Source organism: Rhododendron vialii, chromosome 1a (assembly GCF_030253575.1).
Source record: "Rhododendron vialii isolate Sample 1 chromosome 1a, ASM3025357v1".
NCBI classification, from domain to species: Eukaryota; Viridiplantae; Streptophyta; class Magnoliopsida; order Ericales; family Ericaceae; genus Rhododendron; species Rhododendron vialii.
Genome location: NC_080557.1, coordinates 47,044,677 through 47,062,558, shown reverse-complemented (window position 1 = coordinate 47,062,558; position 17,882 = coordinate 47,044,677). Strand labels below are relative to the sequence as shown.

The 17,882-nt window shown below is 37.0% G+C and overlaps 2 protein-coding genes across 3 annotated transcripts; one reads left to right on the top strand and one right to left on the bottom strand.

Moving 5' to 3' along the window:
• Positions 1-2,971: 2,971 nt before the first annotated feature.
• On the top strand, positions 2,972-5,782 carry LOC131309395 (uncharacterized). 2 transcript variants are annotated; one of them, XM_058336065.1, is made up of 3 exons: positions 2,972-3,236; positions 3,350-5,319; positions 5,413-5,782. In XM_058336065.1, exon 2 carries the CDS (start codon positions 3,638-3,640, stop codon positions 4,241-4,243), a length of 606 nt encoding a protein of 201 aa, XP_058192048.1. In that variant the 5' UTR covers positions 2,972-3,236; positions 3,350-3,637; the 3' UTR covers positions 4,244-5,319; positions 5,413-5,782. The 2 variants fall into 2 exon arrangements, with proteins under 2 accessions (XP_058192048.1, XP_058192091.1); XM_058336108.1 differs by lacking the exon at positions 2,972-3,236 and having other exon boundaries at positions 3,259-5,319.
• Positions 5,783-7,656: 1,874 nt separating this feature from the next.
• On the bottom strand, positions 7,657-10,038 carry LOC131309301 (FCS-Like Zinc finger 8-like). Its single transcript, XM_058336000.1, has 3 exons — positions 9,566-10,038; positions 8,529-9,457; positions 7,657-8,021 (listed from the first exon to the last, which is right to left on the bottom strand). The coding sequence occupies exons 2-3, from the start codon at positions 9,410-9,412 to the stop codon at positions 7,943-7,945; spliced, it is 963 nt and encodes a 320-aa protein (XP_058191983.1). The 5' UTR covers positions 9,413-9,457; positions 9,566-10,038; the 3' UTR covers positions 7,657-7,942.
• Positions 10,039-17,882: the final 7,844 nt, after the last annotated feature.

Below are 17,882 nucleotides of genomic sequence, written 5' to 3'. Positions count from 1 at the left end.
TTCCTCAATGACAGGTTGAACTGGGCTATGGTTAATAGGTTTCAAAAGTGGGTTGGTCTCGACTGATTTTGGGCTATCAGAAGGTTCGGTTACAAAGTAGTGAGGGGTTAAAGAAGGGTAATGGGCTGAATGGGAGTTTGGGTCAGGAGTAGGATTGTGGTCCACAGTGATTGAGGGTAAGGACATAGAGGCCAGTGTATCCGGCCCGAGCAACGGTTTCGGAGCACCCATTGGATTCAAGTTTGTCACAATACAATTTGGGATAATGACTGGGGGAGGGCGTGTAGGTGTACCTGATACCAAAGACGAATGGACACCTATCTCTCCAGGGGTAGAATCCGAGATGCGCGATTGCGACGACCCCGTAGGTACGGAAGCATTCCGTACGGTCTGGGTGGGCACCACTCGTGACGAAGGCATGTCACTTATACGCGCCGTCGACATACCAGCCTCCATCTCTGGCCGGCTTCTAAGAAGATTCTCAACCCGAATTTCAGCTTCATCCACCTCCTGACGAATCTCCTCAATAGGAATGGATGATTGACGGACTCTTCCTGTGCGGAGTCCGGGTCCGTAGCTGGAGTTCGAGCCATCCTCCCTTGTGGTAAACCTGCACCCATTGTTCTCATGGCCCAATCTTCCACAGGCGTAACAAAAATCAGTAAGCTTCTCAAACTTGTACGAGATCCATATGTCATCGCCACCCCCTGGTTTACGACGTAACCAGAAGCCTTTAGGTAATGGATCTGAAATCTTAATCGCCGCCCTCACACGGAGGAAGCTCCGGCCTAATAAAATAGGATAGAGAGGAGGAGGTGGAGAAGATGAGGTGGTGGAGAAGGGGTATGGTGAAAGGGTCACTGTGAAGTAAAGAAAAGGGAGGGTTTGGGGGGGGGGGGGGGGTTGTGGAGAAGATGAGGTGGTAGTGTAGTGGAAATAGGATAGAGAGGAGGAGGTGGAGTACGTTCAGGGTGGTGGGAGACGAACGTCGAAAAACGGTACTGTATTCCTCTACGGGACAATACTCTCATCTAGAGAGAGATAAATTTTTTAATAACCCTAGTTGGTTGAATTGTGATTTTAACTAGTCTGTTTTCTTGCGAAGAATTATCCTCGACGTAGCTAGTTTGTTGACTTAACCAGAACCAAAAACAGCGTAACCGATCACGTGATGGTGTGTATATTCTCATAGACCCAAAAAAGTTAGCTTCGTTTTCTTTCATAATCTCATCTTTTTTTGGTGTTTTCCAAACTTTACTTAACCAAACGAGCCCTAATAGTGTCAGCAAATATGTAGCTTTGTAACATTGAGGAACCGTACCGAGTGGATACCACGTGGTGCCTGTTCGGCATATCCAAGACGTCTATTGCGGTTTTGGACGGCTCGAATTTAGAGAGAAAAAAAGAGAGGAGAGAGAGTGGTGGGGTGAGAGAAGAGAGAATTTCAATTTAGACCGTCCAAAAATGTATAGGAGGACTCGAATGTACCGAACGGACACCACGTGGAATATACCCCTCCAACGCGGAAAAATTTCTCTGTAACATTGTTCTTGTAGGATTGTTACTAGTCATCCAATAGACTTGTTATTAATACTCCAGTAGAATGCAAATGAAAAAATAATCCTAAAAGACAATAAAAATAAGGGTAGTGATTTTCATACTCTTTTTTTATTATTATAGAAATGCAATCAATTTTTCATTTAGTGAAATTTTTATGTGTATTTTGTTCAACTAAAAGACAACAATTAGAGTATATAAAAAAAATGGAGTGCGAATTTTTTTTCTCTGAACTCATGCCAAAAAAAAAAAAAGGCATTAAAGAAAAGAAAATCCTAATTCCTGTGTGCCGAGGATCTGAAGAAAATTGGCAAATCAAAATCAAACCGAGTACTGAATATGGTAAGTTAATAATTATAACCTAAATAAAAATATTCCTAGTCAAAATCTTATTCTAAAGCAATAAAAATAAAATATAGAACCTTCCCATTGTAGTGCACCAGCTGCACTACATGTAGTGCGGTCGATTCGGTTGTTCATTTAAGCACGAACGGCTTTGATTTAATCAGAGCTCTTATAGATCCGAGCAATCTATTGTTCAGATCAAAATCCAATCTATTCATTATCAAGATAGAAGTCTCGGATCGAGCACACAACACGTGTAATGCGACGGTGCACTACAACACCGGATCCTACAACACCCGGAGTTGGGCACAAGTAGGTTATTTCTCTCAAGGCCACATGACACAACTTTATGGCCCAGATATTCCAAAGCAATTAACTCATTGGGCCTTGGTCTTGCATTGTCAATCTTCAAAGCAAACTCAGTTTTATATTCTATTTTGGCCCATTGGAAAATAATTCACCTTTTTTTGTAGGAATTTTTTAGGAATAACAAAAAAACTCATACAATATGTACTAGAAGATTAATAAGTTAGACGTCAAGTCTCGAATTCGAGACCTTGTTTTAAGGTGTCTCTTTCTACACTTTTCAAATCTTTTCTGATTGATCCCTGTTATGTGAGGAGAAGATGTTCAGTGTCCCATGATAAGATTGAGCCCGAATCTAAACCAGGATTAATGTGGATTCCACCTCCTATGTGAGATGTTCTTTATAGTTGCATAGTGTCTGATATTGACGATAGTCAAGGTTAATAACGCCATTAATTTGCCTTTGCCACTACAATTTATCTTCTCTTATATAAGAATATACTACAAGTTTCACACATATTTTTTAATTGGATGGATGCTCGGATCAGTTTATGTGTACCTCAATTACATACAGACACCACGAACGAATAACAGTCTTCGTTCGTGGTGATATTTAAATCGAAAACTTATTTTATTCACTAAAATACTACTGCTACTAAAATTTCAGGGATTTCTCGTAAAAAGAAAAAGAAAAAGAAAAAGGAAAAAAAGAGAGAGATGAGCATGGCATTAAATCCACCGAGATTAAAGGGCTACGCACTCACACTCACAAAGGTGCCGTGCCCGAAACGCCACATTCAAATCCAACTCTGAGTCATTTCGGATCCGCGAATTTACAAAGCTCAGACGCTCCACTTCCTCTCCAATGGCGGTGTGACCAAACCACACAACACCACCACAGACCACTCCAGCGCAAAGAAGAAAAATATATCACCCCAACCCCTCCGCTCCGCGCAAACCAACCCCCCCAGCAGTCTTCTACTTCGCCATCTTCAACCGCTCACGTCACAGCCTTCCGTCCTCCTCAGGTACTTCTCTCTGCAACTTTCTCCGTCAAAAACGACATAATGGATACTGAAATGCACTACTTTTTCTTATCTTCTGATATGTTTTTCCTTCTGATCTGTTTTGTTTTGCATAGATCTGATTGATTTGACTCAACGACTGCTTTAAACTGATCTATATGCTTGTTTTACGGCCTGGATTCACTGCAATCAACGACGATCTGCTCAGGTTTTGGTACTTGTGGAGACGATTTAAAACTCGGTGTTCATTTTCGAGCAAATAAAACCCTAATAGTAGTCTGTTTTTAGATATTTTGATTGAGGCAAGGTAGTTAGTTGACTTGGTGTTAGTAAATCGGTTTGAAACGCACTTGGTACTCTTGTCTTGTGGTTATTGTGTATAAGAGGGACTTAGTTCAGTTACGATGGAGACGCTTGTTGTTCTTGATGAGCATAGAAATGAGTTCTACAACAGGAGGGCTCAAGGCCCTGCTAGGTTTGGTTCATCTCCTTCAAGGGGATTTAGAGGTATCAATTGCCGTACTTTTCAGTCCGGTGGAGTAGGGATACTCCCGACCCCGTTAAAGGCTGTGACGAAACGGGCTTGTTCTTCTTCGCCGAAAACTCCATCACCCTCTGTGAACCCTCACGCCGAAGGATCTAAGAAAAAAGTGGTGAAGAGTAAATCTATCCCCATTGGTATTAAAATTAGAGCTGATCTTAACAAGGAGGGTTTTTTCTTTGAGGGTTTTCCTTACTCTGAGCTGTGGGCCGGACCCGCTTACTCCAACTCGCCGCCTCCTAGTTCTTTGCCCATACCCACATTTCCACTTTGCTCGAAAAGGGCTGTCTCACTTGACTTGCCTGAGAAATCAACCTCCGATATGAATTTCCATCCTGTAGCCAAGTCTGCACCCTCTTCGCCCACGAGGGACCATAGCATCTGTTTCTCTAGGAGTTTCTTTCACAGTGATGACTCTGCGACGAAGACCCTGCGTCGCATTCTGAATCTTGACATTGCAGATGATTGAAGTGATGGGAGCTGAGGGCTCCTGTAAATAAACTTTTGTACATAGAGAATAAAGTAGTGTTGACTATCTAGAGGTTTTACTTCAGTGGTGTAGTGGTGGTAAAGAATAAGTGGTGGCTGGTTGTTTGACAAATCTTCAGATATTGCTTGACATTTAAGGTGGGGTTCAGTTATGCATTTCTTCACAAGATGCTGTTGGGTTACAAGACACAGGGAACTGTTAAAATGTTTCAGAAGCAGAAGTGGTAGCAATGGATGGGAATTTGCTAGGGGTAGTGTTTGATATCAATGCGGTCGTTTTAGGTGGGTTTATGACAGTGACTACTAAATACTCATTCAGCTTAAAAGGAAGCTGATTCTACTTGATCGACGAAGATAGGTGACGTGGAGTGGGGTGAATGCCCCACCCGCAAACCCCCAGTGATCTACGGATGAGCTGTTCCTTGGAGGATTTACAATTAGGGATACATGATTACCTATTCTATTACATGAGTGTACTTCATTAGGTTTAGGGTCTTACTTTCATATACTTTGTATATAATCTAGAATCCTGACTCTATTGCTTTCACAACTTCTGTAGGATTTTTGTTTATTGGTGATTATATCTTCCTTTGGTCCTTAATCATGTCTCTAGTGTCGTTAGGTGTTACCTCTCCTATATATATCTAATCTTGCCAGGCGTAGTGGTCTTAGCCTATCCTTTGCTTTCTTCCACCTCTTTCTTGTGGCTCATCTGGCCTGAATGGGCTGCTCCATCTGTTTTCTTCATTTGCGCCATTTCCTGTATTGTTTCTTTCTTTCAGCTTAGGTCTTGACTCCTATGTCTTCACTCTGAGAGAGTGTTGCATTCCCCTTCACCGTCTTTTCTGCTTTTTAAATTGGAAAGTGGGAAGGGAAACTAGTACTTAATTGCCTCATCGTCTCTCCATTGCTTAGACCCCAATAGTGTGATGTGTGTTTCGTCGTCCAACCCCCGTCACTTTATGTTCGTGCTCTCTGGTACTATCTTTGAGTCTTTGTGAGGTTCATGTGAGTTCGGATCTTGGAGATTGTTGATCATACCAAGCCATTCACAAGGTAAGCACTTGTTATTTCACAGTACTGTTGCATTGATGTTTTTGTTGTCACATAATTGGTGCTGATGTTTTTTTTTTGGGCTCAATAATGCAGGAAAAAGGGAGCCAATCGAAGGAATTCAGGAGGTTGTTTTTCAACCAAGACGTGTTCTTCGACAGAGTTCCGTATTTTCTTTTTTGCTTACTGGGTCCTTTTCTTGGATCTTTCTTGTTTTTCTGTTTTCTTACGCTTTAGTCTTTTGTGGAACCATATGCAGTTGATGTTCTGTTCAAGAGTTGGTATTATCTTACTGTGTTTTTGTCTTTTGAAACCTGCATCCGTTAGTTTGTGGGAGCTAATATGTAATGTGGTATGGTATCTATGGATGATAGTAGCTGATCTGTTCCTTTGCTTGTAGTTTGTGGGAGCTAATATGTAAATGTGGTATGGAATCTATGGATGATAGTAGCTGATCCGTTCCTTTGCTTGCTTGCTACACTTTAGACTGCAATGTTATTTCTGCTGTGGGCATTTTGATTAGTCATAACAATTGAAATGGATTTATGGACAGGAGGTGTTATGTTTCTACTCTGATGAATATTATTTCTTACTTGGTCAAATTTATCCCCTTTTTTGGTTATCTAATTATGTAGATTGTTTTGGTACTGGATTATGTCCTTTTTAGTATATCCTTTTTTGTATTTGTAAAACAATTTCGGCACTCAACTTTCTTATGAATGCACTTCTAAACTGTCTTCTAGTGCTTGTGTTGTGTGTAATTTTAAGCTCCAGGTGACAAATTTTGGAGTGCATTTATAAGTAAGCAAAAGTGCAAAAATTATTACCGTATATACAAGTGAACATTGTATCTGAATTGAGGAAGAACTTGAGTTTCATTTGAATTCGTTTGTTGCGATAACGACAGAACAACAGGCGTTTCGAATTGGGGGTGCGTGTTGGGCCGATCCGGGCCGTCCATACTCGGTAATTGATGGCTCAGATTACATCTCAGTCAAACAATAATTAGAGGGCAGGGTTCTCCCCATCTATGCCAATTGGAGGTTCTTCTCCTCTTGTAAATGAGACTCTGTACTGGTATTTCTTGACAATCAGATCTTCCTATAGTGTTTCTGAAGTACTTGGTCGACCCAGTTTACCACGTGCTCAGTTAAGGATCTGAATTAAATGGAGAGTGGGGAACAGGTATACCAAGCTGATACTTATCCGTCTTGGTAATAATTGAAGGTTTCTTGTATTTTTGTCCCATCTGTTATCACTTGGATAGGGACCATGAGGTGGATGCAGGACAAAATAAGTAAGTTGAGTATTGGGTAAGGATACCGTCCGGTCGCACCAAACCAGTTTGATCCAATTTTTGCATCCGGATCGTTCAAAAATATTTTGGACAGTCCAAATTTGTTCGGACTAATTTTTATTACAAATATCCTAAACACCCTTGAACAAATTTGGGCCGTTAATAAACTGGACCAAACTAGTCCGGAGCGACTTGACGGGATCTGACACCGTTGATATTCAATATTTCATTGAATCGAACATTGTTTTTTTTCCTTTCTTCATTTAATAGCACAAAAATAACATTAAAGAAAAATGCGATGCTGTGATTGTGATGCTTTGGACTTTTTCTGTCACAGAGTAAATCCAAGTTACCAACTACTACTTCTCATTTTTCAATTGATTGGATCAGCATTGGTCTGAAAAAGACTCCAACCTCGGATTTATTCTCTTGGGAAAGTCATTTTCAGATCAAACTTAATGTACTAATTCGTGTTAGTGTTCATGCCCAAAATGATTACTCAACCCTTGATTAAAATAAAGTGGGCCCGGGCCCGGACCCGGATTAAACTAATGTAGGTGTAAGAGATATGGGCAGAAAAGATAAGATACAGGAGAATAAAGAGTTAATTTTAAATTAAATAAAGAATCTCAAGACAATAAACTAGTCAGAGTCATCATAGAGAGACACTGTCGAGATTAGCATAGAACTTAAATAATGTTTGATGTAAGATTTTAACATTTAATCACCACCTACTAAGAGGGTGTTCGGATAAATAAGCCAAAATGGCTTATTTTTTGTCCTTATTCAATTTTTTTTCGTATCACTTGGCTATTCTTATTTTTTTGGGAATTATTGCATCTTCATGACGAGAGGAATCTAAAAAGTATAAAATTTTGATCGAAATCTAATATTTTTTGAATAAAGACGAAAAAAATGACTTATTGGCTTATTTTTGTTTTTATGTGAGTTTGTTTGACTTATTTTTGGCGGAAAAACCAATGGCTTTTTTAGCCGAACAGGGCCTAAAAGCAATAAACTGGGGAAAAACCCCCCACAAGCAATTAAATTAGTAATAATTTCCATCAATATATGTCTGCACTACAAAATAACCTCTCTTTATGTCTATATCCAGGGGAGGTAATAAAAAAAGTCCAGGAATATATTACAACAAAACAAAAACCCATAATTTTTTTTATTTTTTTAAGGATTGGGAGAGTAAAGAACTGATTCAATAAGCTATTTTGGTCGCTGGAATGAAAAGTCACCCTCCACTGGTCAAAGCAAGAAAAATGAAAATCTACAATCCTGAACTTAATAATCAAGAACAAATAATTCCTCAAAGCATAATTAAATTCCTGGATTCTTCACTTCATCAAAAAGCATTTCTTGGCAGCGGCATTCGGAGCTGCAAAAGGCCTTCTCACCTCTGCAACAAAAGAAAGCAAGATTACAAATGACAATGGGAACAATGGGAATTAGATGCAGGACTGTGAAAACGAACCAAGCTATACGAGCTTGAATAGTGTTTGACTCGTTAAAAGTTCGGTTGAGAGCTGAATTTGGTAGAGCTATAATACGAACCAAACTATACGAGCTTGAATAGTGCTTGAACTAAGTTCCTTACTAGTTGAATTGAAACTAATTTGGGATCAGCTCTAGAAACAAACAAGTGAGTTTTGAACACGTTTTGAAGCCCGTTAACTTAAATTGTCTTTAAGAAATTACACTTCGACTCAACTCAACTCGTTTCGTTTGCAGGCCTATTCAGAACATTCATGAGAAAATGTGAAATCAAATTCCAGTTCCATGCTACAATCTGAAGTCTTAAGGCCAGGATATACTTGAATCGAGATCACTTATGGTGTGGAATTGGAAAGAGGCAAATGGTATAGAATTGAATTCATACCCAAAAGAAGGTCAAGTAAGCACTAACCTGTAAATATAAATGTCTTTCCCCTGTTCAAGATTCTTCTTGCAAGTGTAACAGGAGCTGAGGAAACTCTCCGGTGGAAAATTCGACCTTTCCGATATGGAATTGTACTCCTTTTTCATTCCAAAAAACCCTACACCACCGCATCCACTCCGTATCGTTCCAATTTTATCGGATGTCCTCAAAGGGACACCACCACATCCCCTTTCCACAATACAATCATCATATATAATTGTGGTTTTTGGATTAGGCCCATGAGAGATCACGCATGTGTAGTCCTCAGAAAGCTCCATCTCACTTGCAGAGAGAAACCCAGGATATTCCTTTGTTTGGGTGCTAGATTTAACAGACCCAAATGGGGATAAAGAATTCACAACTACAGAATTCCGGGTTTTAATTCCGAAATCTGCAGGAGATTTGAGTGATTCATTAGTAGAAAAGGCATTCGGTGGAATTGATGGAATTTGAATCTTAAGTTTTGATCCAAACAAGACCTTTCTACTATGGGAGGAAATTTCATCAATCTTTTCAACAATCATTGAGTCAACAAGAGCAAGACCAACGCCCTTCGGGTCCAACTCTTCCCATGGGTGTTTGTTTCCTGAGAACATGGTGGGGGTTTTCGGTTTGGAATGATTTTTATCGTACCCAAAAGGCTGGTTGGTTGTAGTAGTAGTCATGAATGGCTTGGCGTCAAGAACTGAAGTAGGGCTCATTGTGTGATCAATATCAAAATGACCCTTTAGTAAAAACCCAGTGAGATAATTCGGTGAACCAAAGAAAGATGAGATGGGTTTGGTGTGATTTTGGGAGGGAGGTGATGGAAAGCTCTGGTCTGGCATAAGGGCTTGTTTGGTGGTCACTGCTCTTGATCTATTTCTCAGCATAGCTATCTCTACAAACGAATCTCAACCAAACGTGGATTAATTCCACTGCAAAGAAAGACACCCAGATCACAGATTTAGTACTGGAGAGCATTGGAAAAGATAAAAATCAAGAAGATAATGGAGTAGTAATTAACTCAAGGACTAATCACTGACCTCAATGATGAGAAACACAGAAGCTGCCAAGGACGGATGATGAAGGAGATAAACTCTGAGCTTCAAAAGTTAAAAAGAGCAAATAAAAGCAACCTTTTTTTCAGAAAACAGAATGATGCGCAAAAGAGAGGGTGGGAAATCTTCGATTTCTGTAGCCTCCATGGCCGGCTAGGGAAAAGGAAAAAGTTTAGAAAACTCGAGAACTTTATTATCCTCTTTGTGTTGCTTTTTCTCAGTCTGTGTGCTCTTGTTCCATCAAGAGGAAAGGGAATAAACCAAATTGATCCCAAGGTTTCAATTGTGGGGGGGGGGGGGGGGGGGGTGAACTTTTTCCAAATGCTCCCCTGAGCTTGTACTGTTATGGGTTTTCACTTTGGTACTCCGATTTTTACTCTGCAATTACTAGAGAAATGATCTCCACTTGAGCGAGAGCTCTGGCCACTGGACAGGTCGAATGACTGGAAAGGAGATTTTAAAGAAGAAAGAGCGCGTGGCACTGGCGTGGGCCTTGAGAGTCCAGTAAAGTGGATTGTCCTCTCTCTCTCTAAAATTTTCCCCCTCTCTCTCTCTAGATGAATTTTTTTTTTCAGTGGTATTGAATAATGGGTCTCTAGATTCCCTCTAGATAGTTTGTCAAGCCTACACGTCAAACGAATTTCGTCCTCTCTCTCTCTCTCTCCTAGATAGTTTGTCAAGCCTACACGTCAAATGAATTTCGTCCTTTTGCTCTCTCTCTCTCTCTCGTTTTGTCCTGGCTTGCTCGCCACCATAAGAGCATCTTCAATCCACCTCTATTTCTCCAAAATAGAGGATGGATGTGACACATTGAGGGGAGATTTTATAATTTATTCTCTTTTTTCTTCACTTTTTGTAATTTTTGGGAGAATTTTTGAGGGACCCATCGTCCTTTTTAGAGTTTGGTCCTCTAAAAGTAAATTTGGTCCTCTAAAAATGGAGGATCAAAAGTAAATTTGGAGTACAAAATTCCTCCAAAACTCTAAAAAGGACGATGGGTCCCTCAAATATTCTCCCAAAAAGTACAAAAAGTGAAGAAAAAATGGAATAAATTACAAAATCTCCCCTCAATGTGTTACATCCATCCTCTATTTTGGATGGATTGGAGATGCTCTAATGCAGTCTCACGGTAACCCGTTCGTTTTAAGATTTTGAATTTGAATTTATTGATATTAAGTGTAAAAAAAAATAGAAATAATAATTGAAAAGATATGAAAAAAAATAAGAATAATGATTGGATAAAATAAGATAATGATTAGAATTCAAAATTTAAAACTCTTAAACGAACGGGGCCTGTTCACAACACTGTTGTTAGTTGTATCTAGGGCTATAAATGAACCGAGCCGTTTGTAAATTATTCGAGACTCGATTCGATAAATACTCATTCAGGTTTGGTTTGGTACTAAACGAGCTGAACTTGAACATCAATTTTAGACTATTTTAATTAATGAACCGAACTTGAACCTGACAGTATCGGCTCGATTAGACCCGGGAATCCAAAGTATATATACACATCTCATAAAATTTAAGGGGTGCACAGTGTGTGTATATATATATATATCCAAATATGTCGTGTATAGAGCATTTTCCCAAAGTCATAACATTAGGTATGGATCCTCATCCTATTATTTAATATACGGCTTTGGCATAAAACAAATGCAAAAGGAGTTTTTAATATGCTATCATTTTTGTGCAATCTTATGAAATACTCCTTTTATATAATTATATAATTTTTTTGTATTTGTTTTACCAAACGTAAGTGTACATTTACTCAAATAGTTATATATATAACACAGTCAAGTTCCGGTGAGGGATTCCGCATTTTAATAAAATGCGGGACTCCCCTTCCCGATTGAATTTCGATGATTCGAGCCGCTCAAAGTGATCAGAACATGATTTTAAAAGTTCCCGCCAGAAATCAGCAAAAAAAATGACCGAAAAGAATTTCATCCGAGTAGTTTTCACTTTGATCCGTGGTGTGTGTGTGTATATATATATATATATACACACATATACATATACATATACATATACACACACATTAGAAAGTTAGAAGAAAAAAAATGGAGTCAAATCACATGTGTCAAAATCTGAATTACGATCTTAGAATCACACAAAAGTATCTTTCAAATAAGATGTTATCGCAATATCCTATTACTTTAATTTAGCTATTAGAGAATAGCCTCATATTGCTTGGGTATGAAATAAAAAATTGCGCAATAATTAAAGATTGTCAATTAACTTTGAGCCGGGTATAAATGACCTGGCTCGAAGAACAATTCGAAGATCATATACCCCAATTGGTTGAACTTTTTCAATTTTCTTATCCTTTTTAATTTTCATACTTTTTTGATCTCTCTCGTTGAGACGAATTATCGATCTAAATAATTTAATCCGAATCCAATTGTAACTAAGGCTCTGTTCCGGAAACTTTCTTAAAAAATAAGTACTTATTTTGAAACTTCTCATTCAAAAATAAGAAGGGTCATTTCACAAAATCCAAATAAAAAGTTCATTTCACATTTTCAAACTCAAAAATAATATAAATGAAAAAAAAAATTCAAAATTTTTTTGCACCGTATTAAAGATCTCAATGAGATCTATCAAACAAGATCCATAGTGATAAGAAAATTATTTGCGTAAACACATGATTTTTGAGCTTGAAATTGCCTTATACAAAAAAATAAGACTGTTGCTATGAGAATAGGCGCAGGCGGAGGGAAATCGTACCGACGGTCGCGCCGGGCTGTCTCCGACCACCGGACGGCCGATCCGAGCCGTCCAAAAATTTTATGAAAAAAAACCGAGGGAGCTTACGCGAGAATTAACGGCATCCGAGATGTGTAGGGTGCTTGATCCGAGCACCCCTTTTCCGTGTATATATGATCCGAGCACCTTACACGAAAAATGGGTGCTCGGATCAAGCACCCTACAAAAAAGACAAAAAAGAAAAAAGAATTTGGTTATGGACTAGAAGTGACTATTGTAAACCTCAACATTGTTAAGCTTAGCAATCTCTTAAATGAATTTGGTTATCCATTTTTTATTATACTACTGTAGATGGCCTTACTACTAATAATAAGAAAAAAAGACAAAAAAAAAATTACATAGAGCAGAGAGCTCCCGTAGCACTCCATTGAAACAAAAATTCTAACTCCACATCCATATACACACCTATACTCACAATAGAGGTAGGGCCCATACACACTGGATATGTAATGTGTGCGGGCTCCACCTCTATTATGAGTGTGGGTGTGTAAATAAGTGTATAAATGGGTGTGAAAGTTGCCATTGAAAATAGATGGATTAGAGCACCCCACGCATCTTGTGGGCCCAACAAAAGTTAGAGGCGTGCCTTGGTCAGAAGTGATTTGACATAAAATTTATCAGGCCCGAAATTAAGTGTGCTGACTAAGGCCTGGCCCACCGTCGGCCCATTTCTTTCTTTTTGCCACATCACGGATGATAAACACGAGAAAAAAGCCTTTCACTTTTACTCTTTTTTTTTTTTTTTTTTGCTTTTGGTGATTTTTTCTTTTCGGACTTTTCTCAATGGGGCGGATGATTAATCCAAACAGTATTAACGCAAATCTAACAAGACTTGAAAAAAGACGAACAGAATACGCAAAACGAAGAAAGAAAATCAAGTCTACAAGAAGTCAGCCTTGTTCTCCGCAAAAATAGCTGGCCGGATAGGATTTGGCTGTTCGGACTTCCCCGAAATCACACAACAGTTTCTCTGAAAGGATTTCGCCGGAATCACGATTTTGGCTTTTAAAATGCTGCTAGAAACAAGGGGTTTAGTTTTTGAGTGCTCTGTTAAAGTCTTGAATTGTCGTGTGAAGAACGGGTGTGGTCATTTTACTTCTGTTGCATCTTGTGATTGCTAAGCCAAAAATTAACAAAAGGTCTTTGCGCACAGATTCTACGGACAGATTTTTTTTGGGCTCATTTCGAGTTTCACGAAAATCATTTGAACTATTTATTTTTCTTAAATTTTTTTTTATGAGTTTCTGTAAAAAAATCAGCTCAATTGAATATCGGTAGGGGCCTAGAAGAATTCATATGACAAAACGTTCAGTTTCTGCACTGCGAATTCTACAAAAAGTCCTTATCAATATCCGATTAAATTAATTTTTTTAAAACTCATAAAAAATAATTTTAAAAAAAAATTACCAAATCATTTTAACGGGACCCAAGTTGAGCCCCACAAAAAAATATTTGCGTAGTAGAATCTGTGTGCATGGCATGTTTGAAAATTAAAAAGTCAACGAAATGGGAGAGAGAAAAGTCAGGAAAAAATAGCGTGAGTTCTTGCTTTAAAATTCTAGGAGTAGTACAATACATGACACTCGGAACATGAAAATGTCCATAAAAGAAAAAGGACGATCTAGATTCAAAGCACCGTGAATCTGAACCATTTCTTTCTTTTAATGAATATTTTCACCGTCCGAGTGTCATGTATTCTAATTATTTGTCATAATACACATACTATGTCTTAAGGTCAAAATTGCCATTTACAATATGAGAGCTTTTGATAATAAAAAAAAATTATGAGAGCTTGTACTGGCAGTGTGGCACGGTGGCACCATGGATGTTGATTGAGAAAAAGAAGAATAGTAATTCTCTTTGCGCGCCCCCCCTGACACCACCCCCCCTGCCCGACCCCACCCCCCAGACCAAAATACCCCCGGTCAATTCACCCAACCCACGGCATTTGCTTTTCTTTTTTTATTTACTTAATAACTTTTATATCTTTTTTCATTTTTATTTATTTAATATTATTTAAGTGTTTCAATTTTCAATCCGATTGAATCGATACAAAGATCTTGTTTTTTTTATCATTTTGTCTTCAGTGATCATAATAAATTTTTGGCTCAAAGGCCTTTCAACAAATACCCTAAGACTTATTATTTAGTTTCAGGTCTCTCTTAGGGTGCTCATTGAAAGGCTTTAGAGCCAAAAATTCATTACGACTATTTAGGATGAAATGATAAGAAAAATAAGATCTTCGCACCGGTTCAAACGAATTAAAAATCGGAACACTTATTTTTTTACTCTTTATATGTATTTTTAAATTATTTAATATTATACCCGCCAATAATTCAACCCACGGCATTTTCTTATTTTATTTCTTATTTATTTACTTAATAACTTTTATATCTTTTTTGATTTTTATTTATTTAATATTATTTAAGTGTTTCAATTTTCAATCTGGTTGAATCGGTGCAAAGATCTTATTTTTTTTATCATTTTATCTTCAATAGTCATAATGAATTTTTAGCTCTAAGACCGTTCAACAAGTATCCTAAGGTTCTTTATTTACTTTCAGGTCTCTCTTAGGGTGCTCATTGAAAAGTCTTAGAGCCAAAAATTTATTACAACCATTTATGATGAAATGATAAGAAAAATAAGATCCTTGCACCGGTTCAAACGAATTAAAAATCAGAACACTTATTTTTTTACTCTTTATATGTATTTTTAAATTATTTAATATTATATACGTAAGTAATCAACCCATTTTTTATTTCTCATTTATTTACTTAATAACTTTTATATCTTTTTTCATTTTTATTTATTTAATATTATTTAAGTGTTCCAATTTTCAATCCGGTTGAATTGGTGCAAAAATATTATTTTTTTATCATTTTATCTTCAATAGTCATAATGAATTTTTAGCTCTAAGACCGTTCAACAAGTATCCTAAGGTTCCTTATTTAGTTACAAGTCTCTCTTAGGGTGCTCATTGAAATGACTTAGAGTCAAAAATTTATTACGACCATTTAGGATGAAATGATAAGAAAAATAAGATTTTCGCACCGGTTCAAATGAATTAAAAATCGGAACACTTATTTTTTTACTCTTTATATGTATTTTCAAATTATTTAATATTATATACGTGAATAAATTTTTTTATGTTATTGAAATTTTACTCTTATTAAAATTTTATAATTCTTTTATGTTATTGAATTCATTAATTTTGTTTTTATTTATATCTTTTATCTATTTTATTTCTAACCACTTGTTCAGATTTCTTTTTATCTTCAACTATAAACACTCATTTAAATTTTGTTTTTATCTTCAATTACAACCACACATTCAGTAAAACAAAAAACTAGTAAAAGTAAAACAAAAAAAATACTAAAAGTTAAAAGTTAAAAAAAAAAACAAAAACAGTAATTAAAGTCTTTGAAAAGAAAAAAAACTAGTAAAAGTTAAAAAAAAAACTAAACCGGTAATTAAAGTATTTTAAAAGTATAAAAAAATTAGTAAAAGTAAAAAAAAAACAGTAATTATTTACTTTTAAAAAACAAAAAAAAAACTAATCAAAGTAAAAAGAAAAAAAATCGAAAAAGGAGGGGAGGAGGGGCAAAGAGGGGAAAGGTGGTGGGGCCGGGGGAGGGGGTGTGTCGGGGGGGTGCGAGAAGAGGCTCTCCATGAAGGGCAGTAAAAGCCTGACACATTAGACTTTTCTGTACGGTTTCTAGGTGACGCCCACGGGATTGGAAGTAGCAAAACCCTTCACATTTTAGAGAACTTTATCTAGCTTGCTATCCACACAGATTTCTGTACACAAATTTCAATATGGAGCCCATTAAAGGTTCTACACAAATAATTTAAACTGTTCATTAAATATAAAATATTTTTTCGAGGGTTCATGTGAAAAATCAGCTCAATTTGATATTTATATAGGCTCGCTCCAATCATCTAACTTAAAATTGAGCATTTTATAGGTATCAGATTGAGCTAATTTTTTTGAGAGAGGCCTAGAAGAAATGTTTTACATTTAATGAATGATTTGGATTGTTTGTGTGGGACCCATAATGGGCCCCACATAAATGATCTGTGCATGATATGTGTATGAAAAGTCCATGTGACCAGACTTTCTGAACTTTATAACAAAGAGGGACCGGGTTTCAAGTTTCGTCATAGGCGTTTAGGTTAAGGGCAATGGCCAGCTTTTAGACCCCCGTAAACTAATTAATAACTAACTAATTCTTCTGTTAATCCTCCATTGATGTATACAATATTGAAAGGAAAAAAAATTCACAAAGAGGACCCTCACCCAAAGAAAAAAAGAAAAGAGACCGTATTAACAAAGCTTCGACTAAAATGGGAAATAAAAGGGGAAAATACCTTAAAAATCAGAGATTTTCTCAGATTGAGGAGAAATGTAAAGGCCTCCCTCAAGAATAAAGCCCTTAATTTGTTTACAATGGGGCTTATCTGTGAGAATTTTTCATTTTGGATAGGCTCTGATTTTGTTAGAAAGGTGTAGCAATTCTTTTCCTTTCTTTTTTTTTTTTTGGTTGTTTTGTTGCAAGGGATTATATCCTAGACGTTGATTCTTTGATTGAGCTTAATAATTATTACTACTTGCACTTACCCAAAAAAAAAAAAAGAGAAAGCCCTTTAAAGATCTTAATCTACAGTAGTCTCTCTTTTCTTTTTCTTTTTCATTTTCTGAAAGTGACTCTCCTTTTCTTTTTCTTTTTCATTTTCTGAAAGTGACTCTCCTTTTCTTTTTTAATCATCACAATCACAACCCCAACCATGTATACGTATTATAACAAGACTTGTGGGATTCATAACTTTTGTATTGATAGTTTAGGAGACAAAGGGACATATGGTGGATTGCTAATGGCGTGGAGGCAATGCCCCAGGTGTAGTAAATAACCTACCAGAGACACGAGGATCCGTTCGTTTAAGGATTTTGAATTTTAATTATTATTTTATTTATTTCCAATTATTCTTTTCATCTCTCGCTCTCTTCAATCATTAACCATATTTTCAATCATTACTCTATTTCTCTCTACATTCATTACCTATAAATCCAAATTCAAAACCCCAAAACTAACTGGGTCGAGTTTCTATAATTGTGATGCCTGAATTTTAATCTACTACTATTTTGAAAATTTTAAAAATGTTTAGTAAAAGCTGAAAAGACCGAAAAAAGAGATTCCTTTTAGACTCCCTCATGAGTTATGACAACTAAAATTGACACTCAGCAAAATCATCCTGCAAAAAGTTCTTCCTCCTCGAACTTTTTTTGTTTCGTCGGTCAGGGGTGATTCGGGCCAGCTTACGAGCAACTCAATTAATCCCTTCGCTGGTACGGTCAAGGCATATATGTCATCCACGCCGAGTTTAGAGCATTCACAAGAAATTTCTTTTTTTGTGTCCTAATCCAAAAAATCCCTTCCCCTAGTCCGGTTAAGGCATGACATCCATGCCAAATCTAGAGTATGTACTATTGATACTCGATCGGGCTCATTGTTTTTTTTCAAAGATGTTCTTCTTT

Excerpts from the sequence above, each read along its gene's own strand:
- LOC131309395 (XM_058336065.1), top strand. The coding sequence starts at position 3,638 with ATGGAGACGCTTGTTGTTCTTGATGAGCATAGAAATGAGTTCTACAAC.
- LOC131309301 (XM_058336000.1), bottom strand. The coding sequence starts at position 9,412 with ATGCTGAGAAATAGATCAAGAGCAGTGACCACCAAACAAGCCCTTATG. Across the intron at positions 8,022-8,528 it reads AAAGACATTTATATTTACAG|AGGTGAGAAGGCCTTTTGCA; the intron begins GTTAGTGCTTAC and ends CTTTTGTTGCAG.